Here is a 19,793-nt window from a genome sequence, read left to right on the forward strand (position 1 = left end):
ACAATGGCTTACAAATTAAGTCTTTACATTCTTTTAACATTCTGTGACTTATTTCATCGGGTCCAGATGATTTATTTAAAACGAGAGAAGATAACATATCAATATCTTCTTGTTCTTGAATATGAAAATCCTGTAAGACGGTATTAGCTTTTGGGAAAAAGTCTGGAAGGTTTGTTTTATGAGTCATCAACTGCAGATATTGATACAAAGTAATCATTTAAACAATTCGCTTTTTCGGTATTTGACGTATAAGTTACATCATTGCCATCGATATCAACATTTAACGGTGGTATAATTTCACAGTCTTTTACTTGTTGTTTAACTGTTTTCTAATACGATCTAGGATTATTATACATACTATCACTTAATGTAGATTTTAAGTCATTATAGTATTTTTAGCATGTGTTTTAAGATTGTTTACTTTATTCCGAAGTTGTTTATAAACGTTCCAGTCATTAATTTTACCTGATATTATAGCTATAGATTTTTGACGGTCTCTTTTACGGAAAGTACGACGAATGAATGAATCGTACCATGGTCTATCCTTTGGCCTTATCGTTACATAATTGGACGGAATACAGAGTTTTGCTAGTTCCATAAATTTAATATTAAAATTTTCGGAAGCCTCATCGATTTAAATCAAGAAATGACTAATCAGTTGCAATGATCAAGTCGTTGAGTTTATCGAAGTCTGCACGATTATAATACCATAAGGAACAGATGGGGTTAACTCAAACTTCTTGTAAATAAAAGTGCCAAAATGGTCACTTATATTCCTCGGGGTATGAAAAATACCGGAATGTAAAAGTAACTCCGCATCAGAGATGGCAATAGGGTCCATTAATGTTGATGAATTAGCTGAACGAAAAAAAAATATGCTGAAAGATTTAAGATAAAATCATTTAAGAACGGTATATTTTTGTACGATCCCGGATTCATCATTCGATAAAATCTTTTAACGAGTTTGACATTTCCTTGAGTCTCCTTTTAAATATTGTTTTCAACGGACAAAGACGATATCGGCGACTAAACTATTAAAAGTAAAGCTGCCACTGATTAGCATTATCCTAACGTCACCTTCACGGAAATGTAGGGCTCACCAACATTTGAAAATAGAAAGTAGGTTATATATTATGTTTGTAATTGCGACGCTAATTAACGATAGAATTTCAACAGTTCTTATCGTCAACAGATTAAATCGATCAGAGAGTAACCGCAATTCAAGAAAACCTCTGTAACGGACTAGATGAATCGTAATACCTAATGGATGCTGTAAGAAAAATATTAGGATTAATTTTTAATACATTGATTCAATCAATTGAATATCTATTATTAATAAGGCTAGAGGCTAGATGACATTTCTGCCAAACTTATATATTCATAATATTGTAAAATCTCTGCATATTGTACTAATGAACGCAAGTGAACTTGTGTGGGTGGTTTTGCGAAGAACTGACGTAACGAAAGGGGTACCTGTGATTTTTCTAAAATTTTACTTATTTTTCTAAGCTTTAACACCCTTGTTTTTCTGGTTTTTTTTGCCTTTTTTTTCTCGATGTTTTTGTTGTTTTTTTGAAGATTCTATAGGAGGACAAGAGTGCTTACAGAATGTTACATTAAGTTTACGACTGTTAAGAAATAGAGTTTTTGCCGAAAAAAGGTTTATATAACATGCGACGTAATGAAAAACGACTAATTTTCAACAACTTCTGCAAATGTTTTCTTTTCTTCAATAGTCAAGAAAATTCAAGATAAATAAAATTACATTACATTACGTATTGACTAAAAGTATTCGAAGGAAGTGTCGCAAGCTTTTATTAAACTATTTTAACTTTTGTGACTACAAGCTGCTAACTTCGACCTAAAATTTGCATACTTTGGATAGATTTGGGATAGTTAATCTACTGAGCTGACGTAAAGAGTCACCTGTGTGCTATTAGGGTGCGTCACATCATCTAAACGACATGATTTTACCAAGTATTTAAGCGTTTGACTACATGACATGAGTCAATGTAGAATACGAGTTTGATTACTCTGAAAATATCTAGATGTAATTGACATTTGCAGAATGAATACGAGTTAACGCTTATGGCAGACGCAAAGGAAATAAAATATGTAAGGAGATCCTTTGGAAACATAGAATGAACCCAAAAGAAATAATAGCGTTTCGGTTTAATCGTGTCTGTCCATTAGCGGTAATGAAATACATTTCACCTTGCACTGACACATACAATGAATAGACTGCATGAGGATAGGGAAACTTTAACTTTACCGAGTCTAAGTCAATCCTTTTGATGCATGTTATGGAAAAGTCAACATTTTACAATATCTGCAACTTTCAAGGTCAAGACAGTCACAACAGCAATGTAGGCAAGTAGCGAGTAAATATTATTCTTATATCTTTAATATATGGACCCATATAAGCTGAGAATTTATAATACACAATTTAACCTATAACTGACAAAATATTAGGGTATTTATACATTTAAGCACATGCAAAGCTTATACATTCGAGGTGTCGGTCCTCCTGGCCTCTCTTTTTATCTTCAAAATAGTTAACTACTTTAATTGCATTGTTTTATATTTTGACGTGCGTACAATTTTAGACAATCATAGTCGGTTTAGAGTATATCTCTCATCATAATTATAGGTAACTTTGTATCGAGAAAATATGCATGTGTTCTGCAGCGGAAATAGTGCTCGACATAAGGAGCGCAATATTATTCCGCGAAAGAACGGGTGCATATTTCTCGATGCAAATCTAATAATCTGTTTATTACATACGCATCTACACATAAAAACTATTACATAAATGATACAATTCGGTTATTAAGCCTAAGTGAAATTGAAAATATCGTCGTTAAAGAACTTCTAAACGCGGCGACATACAAAAAAAACTGACGTCAGAAATGACGGCACACATCTGATATGAAATTTGAACGTCAATATGGAAAAGTATTGACGTTTCAGGTTCCATTGAAACTTAACAGTTTTAAAATGGGTATGTAACAATCGTCTTTTTAACTGGTTTAAAATATGATCTGACAAGCCGTTAAGCATAACATCATTGTCTTCACATTGCATTAAAATTTGCAAGATCAAGTTTATTACTTTCTTAACACCCCTCTTATGATTATCTCGATAGTATCATGGCATTTAGAAATACAGAAATAATTGATTCAATTGTTAAGAATCACTGGCCATACATATCAATAAGTATTATAAAGGTACAGATGTAAATCATGACGGATTAGTTTGTGATGTCGAGTCAGTGGGCTAAGACTGCAATGACTTCGTTCTACAGTGTGTATTACTTTAATTTAATTATTCTAATTACTTCCCTCTTGTTACTGCGATGTGGACACTGTCGTGGTGAGGATGGGGATAGTGATATGCAAGTACGTATTAAATACACGTTTGTTTAAATAATATCACAAAAATATTTTGAGACATGTTTACAAATAATGATAAATGTAACCTCAGTATTTGATATATTTGTGTAACTCAAAAGATAAAGTTTTTTTTTCTAAAAACAAGTGTTGTTCTTTTTTTCAAATATTTCGGAGGCAGACATTTAGAATGAATTTGATATTGCAAAACCTTTTGTTATAGACTGGAATGACTCCCGAAGTGACAAATATATGCGCACGGAATAGAGCATGCAGGTATGCGGTATGTCTATGGTGGAACAGAACGGGGAATTTCTGTAACATCATGCCTCTTCTTATGAACAGCAAGTAAGTCCTATATATTATGCAGTTTCCTTCGTTTTAGATTCATTAGGTTTAGAAGAATAAATAATTCAAATTATCAAATATTCATTTGAATCCATTGCTTATCATTAAAATGCGCATCTTACTAGATTCCTGATAAGGATCGAGGAGAGGTCGGATCCTGTGTAGTAGGTCCAGATGCAGTCCAATCTATTTTAAAATTGATAAAACGGGTCAAATATGTATAAAAACATTTCTAGGTAAAATTATGACCAAGAAATATTGCTTCAGTACACTGAACTTTGCTCAAGTTTTGCAGTTCTTTTTTTCTCATAAGGGTCAATTCTTCAGCAGTTCAACTTTTTTTCTTCAAAAAAAAAACTGACATACTAAAAGATTACCTATTCTCAAAACAGAAATTCATCATCTTATATAAAGCTGTTTTCAAAAAAAGAGTTTCAGAGCTTTTGTTCATGAATGGAGACTGCAGCGAAGATATTGTTTTATAATCTCTCTTGCTCCAAGTCGAACATGTTCAGAACCTCTGTATTAAACCGTTCATTTAAATTTTGTTAGTTTAATTTTCTAGATATTTTATTAATCATTTCTTAAAGCTTTTAATAGCTTTCCATGCATAAATGGCGCTAATACGTATTTGCAGTGCAAACTTCTTGAGCAAATGGTCAATAGTTCAAAAATGACGGAACAATACCTTTACCATTGTCATATTGTCATTGTTTAGGTAGAAAAAAATATTAATACGCCCATTTCTGATTTTCTGTCATTTACTCTTACAGCCATAATATTTCAAAACCGCATTTAAGATATCTTATTCTACTTATCAAAAAATGTATTATAATGGGCAGGTTGCCCAATATATTAATGGTTTGAAAGTCCGAAAGGAAAGTACACCTATTAACATTACAATATCTATATTTTATAGAAAGTAAAAGTAATATTTCAGCTTAATTCATATGTTTCATTTTCATTCTTGAATTTTGTGATAATGTAGGGATAACGCAAGTTTTTTCGTGTTATAACACGAAATCAATATGTGCTAACGCTATTCTAGCATAAAACGCGTAAAAACTGATAAATGAATACATTGTCACTCAACGTCATTAAATTTCCACGAAATGCGCGGGAATGTCTGAGTTGTTTTTTTCGTTTATACCCCAGTCACACATACGGCGCGGATAGCTACGTCTAGCCACGGATATAAACTTAGTAATCAGTATCGATCCGCACCGGAGCCGTACGGATTAGTACGGACTGATACGGATTACTACTATAAGGTACGGCTCAGGTACGGATCGATACGGATTACTGCGTTACTATCCGTTGCTAGACGTAGCTATCTGCGCCGTATGTGTGACTGTGGTTTTACGTGATTTCGTTTTGAATTATCCATTTTGGGGCCGAATGGCGTTTACGCTTTGCCACGGAACGCGTATATAGTGACAATAACAGCAGTTTTATGCTAGAATAGTGTAATACAGCATCATAAGACGAACAGTTTAGCTCATTTAATATATAAAATATTTATTCTACAGTTGTGTTTGCCCACCCGCACAAGTTTGTTCACTTACTAGCGAAATGGCAGAAGATGGGACACCGTTGTCATACCACTACCGTTGTAGGAATCCCTGGAGATCAAGTAGTACGCCTTAGAATGACATAAAACGAACTTTGACTTAACTTAGGCCTAAAAAAAAAATTCTTTGTTTCCGGTAACATGCTAAAAAAAATAGGGTAGGTAGGTCGGAAAATTATTTTTTTTTTGGAATTTTTTTTTATTAAGGGAGACTTTCCGGAAATTATTTTTGTGTCAAAAAATGATTCCAAATAAGGGGTTTATGCCTTTAGAGCATCAGTAAGTTGATTTCTAACATCATTGGCCATGTTTAAAGCATAAAAAGAGCAGTTTTGCAACTTTTTGTTAAAAAGTTGAAAAATATATTCTCCAAGGCCATAAAAACATTTAGGGTCGGGCCAAAAATTTAGGGTAGGTCGGGATACCGGAAACAAAGAATTTTTTTTTTTTAAGCCTTAACAACTTACTATTTTTAAATATTACATTCAGTCTGCAGATACAACAATGCCGCTATTATCAATGCCTGCATTGAATTAACCGTGTAACATTTTGTCTGTGCTCTAGGCAAAATTTAGCAGTGATGACTGTTATACGATAGAAATTAAAGGTCTTGTCATATCTAGATATATATTCAATCAAATTGATATCTATGATTAATTACGCTAGGGAGCAGTTGACATTTCTGCTAACGTTAATCCATGCGTTTTTTTGATGCTTTACTTAGTTCCTATACTAGTACGCCTACGTGAGTTTCCACTAAAGCCCGAGGAGTGTTGCATTTTCCATTACCTCGCATGAATAGACGGTTAAAACGAGTCTGCATTTATAAAAATTGATAGCAATCTATGCTTTCAACGATCTTTAAATAGATTTGTTTGAAAATGTTTTCACAACGGATATATTCACTGTGGGGAATCACATGATCAAAATAATCTCTAATCCAAAGTTCTGTTTTAAAGAACATGAATAAATTTCCTACCATGATAAGATATGAACTTTAAACATAGCCTAACATATGACTAACAAAAATTGTTAAATTATTATGTAGTTGGCAATAATGATACATATCCTGCACAAACACTAAGGAAATTAAGAAGTCTCGGTTTCTTGAAGTGTTCCAGATAATCAGAATGTGATTGTGAAATCTTTGTAGTATTAGGATACATCTATGTTGCCATATGAGAGACTATATTTGAGATTTACAGCAAAAGTTGCTTCAATATTAGTCAATATTATTCATAAATTAATTTTGGTTTAGAGATTACATTGATCATGTGATTCCCCACAGTGATATTACTTAACTGCATATTCATATTATTTTAACAGTTTCTTAGTTATAAGAGACTTATAAATTCGTGAGGCAGATAATTATGAAAATGTTGTTTGAATTACATTGTATCGCTAAGTATACTTTAATTGCATGATGTTAAAGATGACGACAAAAACAGCGTTTTTATGGAGATGTCATTATACAACTACCTAAGTGATAAAACATAATTATTATTTTCATAATTTAGGTAAATTTGGAATGGTTTTAAAATCTTTTATTTACAAACCATAACCGACTAGATTTTTTTTTCTTTTATAGACTGTCCCGTATTTGAGGGAACGTTATCATTTAAAATGTGTCTACAAATTAAGTTGTTGTCTGACAAAAATACCCCTTAACCAGACAATAGTTTAGAATTAGATTATTTTGTCAACAAGCCTGTAATCCGGTTCCCTCAGAAACGAAATGTTATAAAGCGGGTAATCCCTATCAGCTAGGCTAGCCGTGTTTAAATTTTAGCCACTTTTTTCTTACTCGGTTTAACGATTTAGAACACATTTCCAAATGACCCGAGCCGTGAGAAAGCCAACATAGTGGCATTGCGACCAGCCTGGATCCAGACCAGCCTGCGCATCCGCGCAGTTCGGTCAGGATCCATGCTGTTCTCTTTCAAAGCCTAATTCAATTAGAGAAACCGTTAGCGAACAGCATGGATCCTGACCAGACTGCGCGGATGCGCAGGCTGGTCTGGATCCATGCTGGTCGCAAAGCCGCTATGTTGGTTTTCTCATGGCACGGCTCAACTATGTTTAGGTTCAAATAATTTCTAAATAAAATGAAAAGATACAACCCTTTGAAGATTTTTGCGAATCAAATTTCTAACAACATGATACGGTGACACAGTTATAAGGCGACTTTCCAGCTATTCGTGGTGGAGGAAGACCCTAGGTACCCCTAACACTGAAACTGAATTGCTGGTGTTGTTATAATGTTGAAAGAAAAGTTGTACTCCAACATAAAAAACAGGAAAGGTCGTTATGTCGGTGTGACGTTTAACCAAAAACAAATAAGACGAATTGGTAAACAGATAGATATAATTTATCTCTTCTACGATAATAAGGATAATGTATGTCATAAATATAGTTTGTGTAACTATTTATTACTTTCATGACAAGTTCTGCATTTCTTAATAAAATGTTTGAATGCTTATAAACTGATATTTGCCTTTAATTTCTGCATGCACTGAAACAGCTGCTGTTGATTGCTTCCCTTTACACAACACGTTCATTTTCAACTTGTCCCTCTGTGATGTGGATTTTTAGCTGCTAAGTTCTTGTGGCTGTTCAATGTTCAATGTCTCTCATGTTTTTTACTTCGTGAACGTTATTTGAAATGTTTGCAAACAATACACAAACCGCTAAATGGACAGAAATCTAAAGTTTCCCAAACTTTTATTGACTCTTGTAATTGAGACAAATGTACTAATTATTAATAAGATGATGTGAGTGTAAAGAGTTCATGATTTTACTAACCTGACACAGTCATGCATGTTTAAGACAGAGGCAATGTTAAATTGTACCCCGGTGAAATAAGAGAAAATTGTGTCTTTGACGATTTAACGATTTTCACATTCTGTCAAATAACGGTATGTTTACTGCATAATGGAATCATTTCACTGAATAGCATGCTTTAACCGTTAATTTGCTAAATTTCTCCAATGAACTTGTCCATCTTTCAGTTTGGACAGTACCATTAACTGTTAAAAAGGGTGCTTACCAAAAAGATACTGACTGAATGGCGAATAGTGCAGACCATGATCAGACGGCTGATCTTGGTCTGCACTTGTCGCAAAGGCAGAATCACTTGCCGCCAGCAGGCCAAGGGTTAAAATAGACCAGTGACAATGCTGCATTTTAAAGCGGGTCACCAGAGACCGTCTAACCTGCAGACAGGCTCTCAAACAGTGATAACATTGAAAGACTGCATGTTTCATCTGATGAATATGTTCTGTTTTGACTTCGAACATCTGCAAAATTTTAGAGGCTAATTGAAACGAATGGGATCAACAGTTTTGATATCTTTATTGTAGGTTAAGTCTAAACATTCACTAGATTCTAATAAAGAACAGAATCAAAATTATCAAACACCTTAGATGTGTATAAATTAGACAACAGTCACGTGATTTAACCCTTTCCCTGCTAAATTTCTAAAACGGATTGGTCCATCATTCAAGTTAGGCAATACCATTTATTATTCAAAGGGGAGTTCACTTCACTGAGAATTTACTGACTGAATAGGGAACAGTGCAGACTATGTTCAGCCTGCGCGGATGCAGGCTGATCTTGGTCTGCACTGGTCGCAAAGACAGAATCACTTGCCGCCAGCAGACTAAAGGTCAAAGACCCTATATGACGCAATATTTTGAAACTTACAATTACTGGAGAATTGGAGCTAACATCAAGACTATGTCTTAGACTTACAATTACTTTCTACAAGTTTTTCACTTGCATGTTTTGCATGATATTGTTAATCCTTTATAGTATTAACAGATAAACAGATACGATTGGAAGGTGAAAAGGGTATTATAATCTTACTGTAATACTGACAGAAAATACCATCTAAATCCTAATAACCGTTTTCCATAAAAATTGATAAATAAGGCCTGATTATTACAACAGAATTAACATATCACTACATACGTTTTACCTGAATGCATATATATATGGGTGAAACTAGCTCCCTCTATGCCAGTATTGCTTTTTTATTTGCGAAACACTATTTTTTCTTATCGGATATTTATAAGTGTGTACTAAATCTCTTTTTTTTTATTTACAACAAATATGAGAAGTTTACAAATCTAAATAGACATATAAAAGCACAATTCTATCTAGAATGCACAGTTACTTATAAAGTGTCATTTTATTGTGTATATCAAAAGCCAAATATATTAGTGTCTTTACGAAGCCAGTCGTACGTTTGCCATCGACCATTGCACTTCTGGGTTCTCATAGGGTCCCTGGTCCTTAATCTCTTTATACCCAACAGCATGTCGCCCTGAAAAAAGTTTCAACTACAGTAGTTTTCTTATTTGCATTTTATATACTCAGTTCAAAAATAATGGAAACCAGCATTGCAGCGGAGATATCATTCTAGCATACCTGAATTGCTCAAAACTTTATCCATTGGTTAAGCTGTTCTTAAGTTTAAATCTTTAAAATCTATCTATGATATAAATTAAAAGTGAACATGGTTTCAAATATAACATCGTCTAGAATTTATATGAAAGTGCTTTAAAAGTTGTATCTGAACACAAGTTTTATTTTTAACAAAATATTATACTTACCTCTCAGATTTTTTAGTGCTGAAATACAAAAAAAAATGTAAATAGAAAAAAATGTATAGATTCATGAAAGGTTTATACAAGTAACTAGGGTGGCTGACTTTAAATCATACACCTCCACCCCTTCATCGTTGTAAGCCCAAAATCTCGCTAAAGGTGTTGAATTCTTTTACGTGAGGAATCCGTCAGGCTTACTTACAAATGATCGGATGGTTCTATCAAGGAATCCAGAGCCCAGCTGTACATGAAATAAGGTCTTTCTCCACCACCAAAGGCCAAAAGTTGCCATATGACCTAACATTGTTTCGCTATAACTCTAAAACACAAAAAAAGAAAATAAATAAATTATTTGAAATGAAATACATAAGGGACTTGCTAAAGACCATGGAAGATTTGTTTAATATGGATCTACGTCCTGGAGTTTTTACAACTGTAACGTTTTGAACTGGTTGTGTCATTCTAGTGCCATTAACTGAACAAAAAACACTTGTGTAAGATGCAGCGTTAATCATATATGCAGTATCGAATATGACTATAGGTAGTACACTGAGCGTACAATACACTGACTAGAGGTAGATGCAGTGATCACCTTGTTTCATTCTTCCTTTATCAGCTGTACTGATAATCTGCCACAACTTCTCTACATGACCGTTGCCATAGGCTTCTACAGGATACGCCGGCTCATGCTTGTGAATGTCTAGACCTGTCAGATAGAACAAAACGTCACTTACACTCAAGAGATGTGATGATATTTGATAACAAAGCTACACGTACATCACCAACAGAATTGTTATTATTATAGAAAACGGTTATACAGTAAAAGATTTCTGTTCTGACGTACACTTTTACCCTAAAGAACTACTGTTCGACCTCTCATAAAACATATTAATGTTAAAGAAGCACCTTACAACTGTATTTTAAAATGGCATCATGACGTAAAATTAAATTCAAAAAATTATAACAATTACGAAAATTTAAATGTAAAGTACAGTCATACGGTTGGGTCTTATGATAGGATACCAACTTAAGAGTACTTTAATTAATGAGATTAAAATTCCTTGAGAGAACTTTCCTTTCATTTCCACTTCCTCAGGAACACGAAGGATTTTCAACAGTCTCATTGCGCCGAAAAGTATGCCACTTGTGACAGCTGTCCATACTATAACGATACCAAGCCCGGCAATCTCCCAGCCTAAAACCTTTGAAATGAAGATAATGTGTATATGGAATTACTTGATAATTATTATTTCCGTCACAGGTTTTCTTCACCATCTTATTAAATCAAATAGGAGTCAATTTGTTCTGCAAACACTAGAGTCTAGTCGGGTTAGCGAAAATAACGGCGAGAACATAAAAAGTAGTCCTTCTTGCTCTCTATTTTTCGATGAGTAAGCAAAAACATGGCGTCACAACAGCTTTTTTTCAACCCAGGGTCTTGCTAAATATTCACTGATCTTTCATTAACATGATTTCACTGGGAAAATGAGTATACAGAATATATGAGAAAAACACTGGCATCAAACTAAATCCTCACGACTGTGATTAACATTATTGTAAAGGGCACTGGAATTTTTTACTACGGCAACATACAAAAGTAGTCAATTCATGTCTGATTAATCATAAGAAAATATTAAACATCTTAAGAGACTGACCATTTATCCTATAAACATGTAACAAAATATACAATGCAAGAACGATGAACGTTGTTCTAAGAGTTAGTTTGGATGACTTAGTACGACATTAATACGCATGCGTAAAGTGTAACACACATGCTTAACTTAATAGATATTGTTCAAACTCAAAGTGAAACAAATACAGTCTATGTGTCTTTGTATTCAATGCATTTTAGTCAGTTCATTATGTAATAAAATTTTAATAATTCTATTAAATCATTTTAATGCTTATGTTAAAACTTTGCATGGGCTTATCTGTGAACTTCTGTCAGTTTATTTTGCTATAGAGTGTTATGACATGGTAATGATTAAATCAAATAATTAACATGCGTATATTAAGACTGTCTATGGACGTACTAATCCCGATCTTTTGTTCCAGTTGTAGAAGATCCCTTCCTCCCTATGGAAAAATGGTAGAGCTAGTACACCCCACACACCTCCTCCAAAATGGACTGCAAATTCGAGATTCATGACATTTTATATAAAGAAGTAGTTCGTTTAGTTCATAATTTTACATATAAGACTCAAAATCAGAAAATTCATTCTTCCAGTTTTAACGTTGTGACAATCCTGCAGAAATGGTTGTGCAAAGGAAAATGAAAAATTGAAACAGTCTTTTATGAAAAACAAAATGATTAGTATAAGTTTTTTGACAGAAAAGTTTAATTAAAAGATTTAAGACTTCAAGATAACGACTTTCGAATGAATTTCATTATAACATCTGTTCAATGATTTTATATCTTATAAAATAAAAAGCCGATACTGAAAAATTAAAATTCACATCTTTTTTACTTGTGTCACGTAGAATGAATACGTTTAGGATCAAAATACTTATATCACATACCAGCCACTGCGTCTAATGGGTCATCTACCCCAACCCTTCGTACTAAGTATGATACCAAGTGGTACACTGGGCCGCCTCCAATGCCAAGAATACAGGCTGACCAAGGATATATGGCATTGCAGCTTGCACAAGTTGCTACCTGTTTGAAATGGTAAATTAATTGAGAGATACTAAATAACAAGTTAGATCATTGGTGCATATCATTATTTAGTATCTAATAATTCCTTTCTAAACATAGATATTGTGCATTAAGTTAAAAATACTTGTATAAGAGCTTCTTGTATATAAGGATAGAATTTAATAACTCCAAAACTTCAAAGAACTTATTTTGAAAATTTATGACTAAGCTTCGACAATTTGTTGTTTGTTTTTTTTTAAAGAAATCCATTTCTTCATCGTGTTTTGCCATTCATTTTAATGCATTCCAGCTACACTAGACATTGTCAGCACGATGTGAAATATGTATATAAAAGATCTAGTCAAATAGTATGGCCAATTTATAGACAAACGCCCTACCATTCCTGTCAATGCTCCATTTATCGTCATCAGCAAACTAAATTTGCCACTACCAAACCTCTTAGTCTTGTGTAAAAGCATGGCAGAAAATGCTCCAAAAGAACCAGCGATAATAGTGTTCACAACAACCAAACTTATAGTTGCACCATTTCCGGTTCCGGTTAAGGCACCTAAAGATCCGCCATTAAATGCAAGAAATCCGAAAAACAAAATGAAACCTCCAAACGATGCAACCTACAACAATTTTAATAAAAATAGAAGACTTCATGATTAAGCATTAATAACATACTAAGTTTTAATTATTGAGTGTCTGTTTTCCTTTTACAAAGTCTCAAACCAAACAAAATGGCAAATAATTTTACATGTTACTCCTTAATTAGATTTTAAAGTTCATTGAATTCATCAATTTAAAGAATATTTTAATGCTATTTTGAGTAGGTAGATACAATTCGTTCCTTTTTTCTGTGTATTTTTTTGAGAATTAATACATTTTCTTATACTGGTTTTTGAAACTTTATGAAATATTTAGAATCAAATTCAGTCCGAGTTCCGACCGTCTTGTATGTAGTAAATGGAATTTAGCATTAGCCAGTTGCCCTTTAGACGTTTCCCTTCCTGTGACAATCTAGCACAACCTGAGGTATCGCGAGAGATCAGCTTGAAATAATAGACACGTCAGTATGAAAAAGAAATCGTAAAACATTACTGGAACTGAATGTCCTCTTATCAACACAGCTGATTTTGTTTCTTTATTAAATCTTCCGATCCTTGGTCCTAATATAGCGGCCCCGACAAATCCAGCAACTCCACCTAACACGTGCACTATTCCACTTCCAGCAAAATCCTGTAAGTATAGCAGAAAAAGTATGCCTACATTTTAGTCTCACGCCGCTGCATGGGCCTCTACAATTTGTTAGATTGTTAGTCATACATGTGGTTTGTGTGTAAACTTGCACGGATGTGCAGGCTGATCTTGATCTACACTGGTCGCAAAGGCAAAATCAGTCGTATCAAGCCTGATAAGGGTAATACTTACGATGTATCCCAGTCTTCCAATTTCTCCACCATAGTCGATTCCTTTAGCCAGGAAACCTCCACCCCATTGCCAGTGAGAAACAATCGGATATATAACACCTGTAATAAGTCAGTGACATTTGCATATATAAAAACAACGAAAACCGTTCAATTTTAGTACACATAAAAGTTTGTTTGTTTGTTTGTTCGTTTTGGGTTTAACGCCGTTTTTCAACAGTACATGTATTTCAGTTATGTAATGGCGTGTAGTTAACCTAACTAGTGTTCTTGGATTTTGTACCAGTACAAACCTGTTCTCCGCAAGTATCTGCCAACTTCCCCCACATGAATCAGGAGTGGAGGTCGAATGATTTCAGACACAATGTATTTTATCAACTCACCACGGAGAATATACGCCTCGCCCGAGGATTGAACTCGCGGCCCCGTGATCCGCAGATCTGCACTCTCCCTACTGAGCATACATGAAGTGAAAACAACAGATGTAAGTTATATATGTAGTAACTGGAACCGATAGTGTTACTTGCTGAAGCAGTGAAAAACGAAAATGTCAATAACATAATTATGTCAGTTGCAAAAAAACTACAAAGTTATAATATACAGGCTGCAATGTGCTTTAAGACACAAACCTGTAACGAAAAAGCTGTATATAAGATACGCCGAAAACTCGCATCTCTCCGCAACAGATCCAGATACTATTGTAGCTGTTGTGGCCGCAAAGGAATATTGAAAGAAGAAATTGGCATATCTGGTTTCTGGTAGTCCTTTCAGAGCAAAATTGTCGTAGCCAATAAAATCGTTTCCTTCTCCGTAAGCAAACGCATACCCAAATAACCAGTAGGCAATTCCGGATATATCTGAAATATTATGAATGAATGTGTGCCCCTTTTTGTACAGGAATCAAAATTAAAGGATTTTTGAAACTGTATAGTTCAGAGTATAGATTCTTATTTCAATCTATTTGGATATGTCCAATAGTTCAGACACTGCATATAAGTATAACGTGTTTCACTTGAATAATCACTTTATCATGACATCAGGAGTTCTAACTGACCAATCAGAGAGCTGCATTTTCAAGTACCTGCCAGTTTCCACTTGGGTAATATAGTAACTTTAGAAATAAATATCAAATTATTTCAGAAATCAAATTAGATGTTTGACTGCACATGCCACAGACGATGCTACAAACTACAAAACATTGAAGTTTCATTGAAATATTATATGGATTTAATACTTTGATTTTAATTTAAAGTTTGAGATTTTACACAGGGAGTCCATGATAAAGTCCGAGTAAAATGTAAGTATTACCCAAGTGAAATTAGTATCATTCCACAATGTTTCAGACATGTAAAAATTATTAATCCTTTTAGTTTCAAACAACCTTTGGTGAGTTTCTGCAACACTCCCTGGGCCATTACTTTTTACCTTTTATTCAAAGAAGCGACCCCTGGCAAGAATTCTTATTTCACAAGTTCGATTATATACGAGTGAAGAGTAGAAGAGTTACATTTATCGAAGAAGCAGATAGCAAAAGTATTTTAGAAGTCATGTAGTATATACATCATAGACAGTTTTTCGCTGAAACATTCAGTAACAATAAGTTACCTTCAGTTTGGGGTCAATAAAATTTAATGATTAAAATGTCTTCATCTGCTTATTCACAAGCGCTTAAGTTGATAAAAAAATCATTCATTCATTCATTTTTTCCTGTCGCCTTTTTTGCCATTTTTTTCGCGTAATTTTTTTACTACATTGTCCTTACTTCTTGTGGAATTAAATTCTTACATGAATCAAGCACATTCTTGATGAGTATGTTTGTTGTATTCTTACTACGCACTGTACCACATTCATAAAAGGCAAAACCACACTGCATGACTGAAAACATATAATGTGTACACTTTTGTAAGGAATAATTACCACAAGATTAAACTTGCATAATTTTTAATATCTCTATAGGATAAAATAGACATTGCACGACTGAAAACACTTTGACATATATAATGAATTACTGAAATAAAAAGAATATGAAAACATTTAATAAGTCTTGTGCTTGAATAAACAGATCTGTTTGATTGAAAAAAATGGGTTACAGCGAAAACGACCTAAGCGCATATATAAATTAAAAAGAAAAACGCGGATACACTTCTTTCGCCCTTACACCTCAACCTTGAGTAAATATTGAAAAATCATAGAAGCTTGAAAATCATATCGATTTTGTTTCAACCATGATGATTTTAGAAACATTACCATTTTGTCATTTAGCAAGGGTTGATATTCATCCTAAACCTATCATTACTTCAATATGACTTAGAGACAACCGTATGGTAAAGTCTAAGGATTCCCAGTGCACCAAAATTTTCTTCGTGAGATGCTCCTGAAATATCTTTGTTTTCGCGTGGGACGAATCTTTTTTCTTTCACAGTATGAGAAAACTATGCACCAAGACATTATATATTATATCATTCAGTTAAAGGAAAGATGATTAAGTTCAACAAATTTACGAAAATAATGAAAAGAAGGTACTTACACATTACAATCATGCCCATTAGGATGAGGAACATTTGGTCAAGTTCATCTTCTAGTGCCATGGTTAAGAAATCTTAATGTTCTTATACTTGGCGAGCTTCTATGTTGGTATGCCTGGTTTGTAAACGAAAATTCTGGATATGCTGAAAGTACAGAGAGTTAAACAGCTGATAGATTCAAAATCCGGATATGAACTGTATTGTAGCCTCGTGCGAACTTATATTGATGTTATTAAAAGTACATATTTTGCAGATAATTTTAGATGTGATTGATACATTTTAATTGTTTAAAATAAATACTCATTACCTCTAGAAGCGCTGAAATTAAAAAAAACACAAAAACAAAAAAACGAACCAACTGAAGCAAAATGGAAATGCTTGTACCATACCAAAACGGAGGACCGATATAGTTATATACCAGCTGAACCGGAGTGACAATTATTGTAAGTGAAACTTAATTAAAAATGAACGAATATTATTTGTCACCTGGACTAAATGTACAAGCTTCAAGTAAGTGACAGCTCCACTGCTTAGAGGGTTAAATACCATTTTTTCTTTTCATGTTAATTATGATTTTTTTTAAACTAGCCATAGAAAAGTACAGAAAGATTTGAATTAAACCTTTGTATCTAGATATTTTTGTAGAAATTATAATTGGATTTAGATCTCATATTTAAACTCTGTGGACAAACAGACGAATTTTTATACAAACTTAAAAGCCAAAGAATTTTACAAGGTTGAATTTGTTGATAAAATTACAGATGTAAAGAAAAATAGATTCTCTGAATACAACAAATGTCTAGAAATATGAGCAGTTTGAGAAAAGCCAGCAGCATAACTGTCTCATCCTGTATTTCAGGTAACATAGGCAAATTACTTTTCAATACATTTAAAATAACAAATTCTTCATGTGAAGAAGCCATCCAGCTGGCTTACGGAAGGTCGGTGGTTCTACCAAGGTGCCTGCTCGTGATGAAATAATGCACGGAGGGGCACCTGGGGTCTTCCTCCACCATTAAAGCTGGAAAGCCGCCATATGACCAATCATGTGTCGGTGCGATGTTAAATCCAAAAAAAAAAAAAAATAACAAAAGTGCAAGTAAGTTGTTTCCCCTTGAGTAAAGGAGAAGCTACTTGACATTTAAAGAAAAAGAAAAAAATTATATCCAATAGTATGGGTTATCAATTAATGATTTAAAAATGGAAGAATCTGCTAAATCTGACAATACTTTTCGGAGAAATATATGGAGAATGTTACCTTTTTTCTCAAAAGTAAATACACGAGAGCTTCAAATAGATTCCAAATAAATCACTGTTTACCTAGATTTATGCGAGGCGTTTTTTAACTAAGCAAATCAAAACAGAATCTAGATAAAAATACGACAGCAATTCGCCTTGCTACATAACCACGGCCTATGGTTGGATGGTTATAGTATTTTCATTTAACAATTCAATAAATATTCACATGTTAACAATGATGTAAGGTTTAAAGTGTTAAAACGTCATGATTATTTGTTTTTATGATGCATATTTTCACAGTGTATTACTAATCTATTACGTGGCTATACATATTGTTTCTGCTTGCATCGCTCGTTCGTTCATCGGTGTCGTCTGTCTCGTATTTTGTCTCTGTGTATCTTCCCGGACGATGCAGCCCAGATTTTATGAGTTTGGGTACATACAAAACGTCAAATCGTATTTCCGTGCCATTAAACCGCCGATTTTATCTTTACAAATAATATGTAAAGCCCATTCCATAAAATACTGGAATGGATCCCAGTATTGTGTTGGCATCACCCATAAAACTTAGAGTAGTCCGTCCATACAGCTTCTTCTTGCCATTATCTTGACCTAAGTCTTGACCCTTGAAACCATAGTTTTGATGATAAGTTATAGTCATGGCCATCAAACCTCGGACCCAGTTCTTACTAACAGTATTTTATGGACCATTCATCTTCATTTTGGATTTCATGCTTAAACATGGCTGTTCAGTATACAACTTGGACCTGCTGCTCACAAACAGGACTGTATGACCATTACTTTTGATTTTATCCTTAAACAAAGGTTTTATTGCTATAACGTATGAAACTCAGACTTACTCCTTACAAGGACTGTGCGGCCATTACATCTTATTTTAGACGTCGTCCTTGTAAACAATATCTATAGCCACCTCTTGTAAGACTTGGACTTTGTCCTTTCAAATGGTATTGGTATTTTATTGCCACAATTCAGTATTTACAAACAATATTTTATGGCCATTTCATTCTATTGTTTGACATGGACCTTGAAAACAGTATTCATGGTCATTACCCGTTAACTCTTAGTTGTTACAAACAATTTGTTATGGAAAATTCTTTTAAACTCAGACGCAAACCTTGCAAAGCGTACTGTCTTATGATAAAAACAGCACTTTTTAAACGTATGTAACTTTCAAACAAACACAACGTCAGCCAGGAATCTATCTGTCAAGAAAAATGGCCACCCCTCCACCACGCCCTTTCCTTGAACCAAGACCTATAACCTCCACCCCCCTCCCCCCTCACCCCCGCGTACACCCTTTTCTTGAACATTCCCAGATAGCGGGCATGCAGCGTTGATCCTCACATTTTCCCGCCATTGTTTGTGCACTTTCCGCCAAGTTGTTATACTAGGCAAGCTTTTGTTTATAGACCATACCCGTATTTCTTCTCGAGGAAGAATCATCTTTACCGGTATCATCCTTCTCCGAGTCGGGGACAACAAGGCTACGTCTAGGCCATATTCCTTCGATTACCCAGAGTAGTGTTCTAAAATTCTAAAGTAATCTACTAATAATTGCCATAGGAATAAAATAGTACACTTCATATACTTCACCACATGAAAATATTCTATGTTCAAACAGGGATTTCAAACATGCAGCAAATGATTAGAAGTCGTTCATCCAAACAAAATGACCATCGAAGCTCTACAAAAGCTAAAAACTCATTTAAAATTTCATAACAAAACTTTCAGTAACGATCTAAAATCATATTTAGATAGAATAATTGTGAAACTGGCATTAGCAGAAACAAGAACGTGAAATTGTCAGTAGCAGCAGTAGAAGTAGAATAAGCAGTAGTAGTAACAGTAGTTGTGGAAAATTCGTGAATACGGCAGTAGCTATCGTAGCAGAAGCAAAATGTAAAACTGGCAGTAGCAGCAGCAGTAGTAATTGTAGGAAAACTTGAAATTGGCAGTAGCAATTGCAGCAGTAGCAGCAAATACAGTAGCAGTGATAGCAGTGAGCAAGAATAATAGTAAAAGCAGC

The 19,793-nt window shown here is 34.1% G+C and overlaps 1 protein-coding gene across 1 annotated transcript in view; it reads right to left on the minus strand.

Annotated features, from left to right (window-relative positions):
- Positions 1-9,388: 9,388 nt before the first annotated feature.
- LOC123536390 (uncharacterized) overlaps positions 9,389-19,793 on the minus strand; it is a 45,962-nt gene continuing 35,557 nt past the window's right edge. The window contains exons 13-25 of the mRNA XM_045319546.2: positions 19,184-19,293; positions 16,510-16,581; positions 15,768-15,857; positions 14,612-14,839; positions 13,987-14,084; positions 13,657-13,794; positions 12,951-13,184; positions 12,435-12,573; positions 11,948-12,042; positions 10,989-11,116; positions 10,507-10,619; positions 9,921-9,938; positions 9,389-9,631 (exon numbers count right to left, since the gene is read on the minus strand). Of these exons, the coding sequence (XP_045175481.2) occupies positions 9,534-9,631; positions 9,921-9,938; positions 10,507-10,619; positions 10,989-11,116; positions 11,948-12,042; positions 12,435-12,573; positions 12,951-13,184; positions 13,657-13,794; positions 13,987-14,084; positions 14,612-14,839; positions 15,768-15,857; positions 16,510-16,581; positions 19,184-19,293 (1,561 nt within the window). The 3' untranslated portion in view covers positions 9,389-9,533. The remainder of the gene's footprint in view (positions 9,632-9,920; positions 9,939-10,506; positions 10,620-10,988; positions 11,117-11,947; positions 12,043-12,434; positions 12,574-12,950; positions 13,185-13,656; positions 13,795-13,986; positions 14,085-14,611; positions 14,840-15,767; positions 15,858-16,509; positions 16,582-19,183; positions 19,294-19,793) is intronic.

This window comes from Mercenaria mercenaria, chromosome 17 (genome assembly GCF_021730395.1).
Source record: "Mercenaria mercenaria strain notata chromosome 17, MADL_Memer_1, whole genome shotgun sequence".
NCBI lineage: Eukaryota > Metazoa > Mollusca > Bivalvia > Venerida > Veneridae > Mercenaria > Mercenaria mercenaria.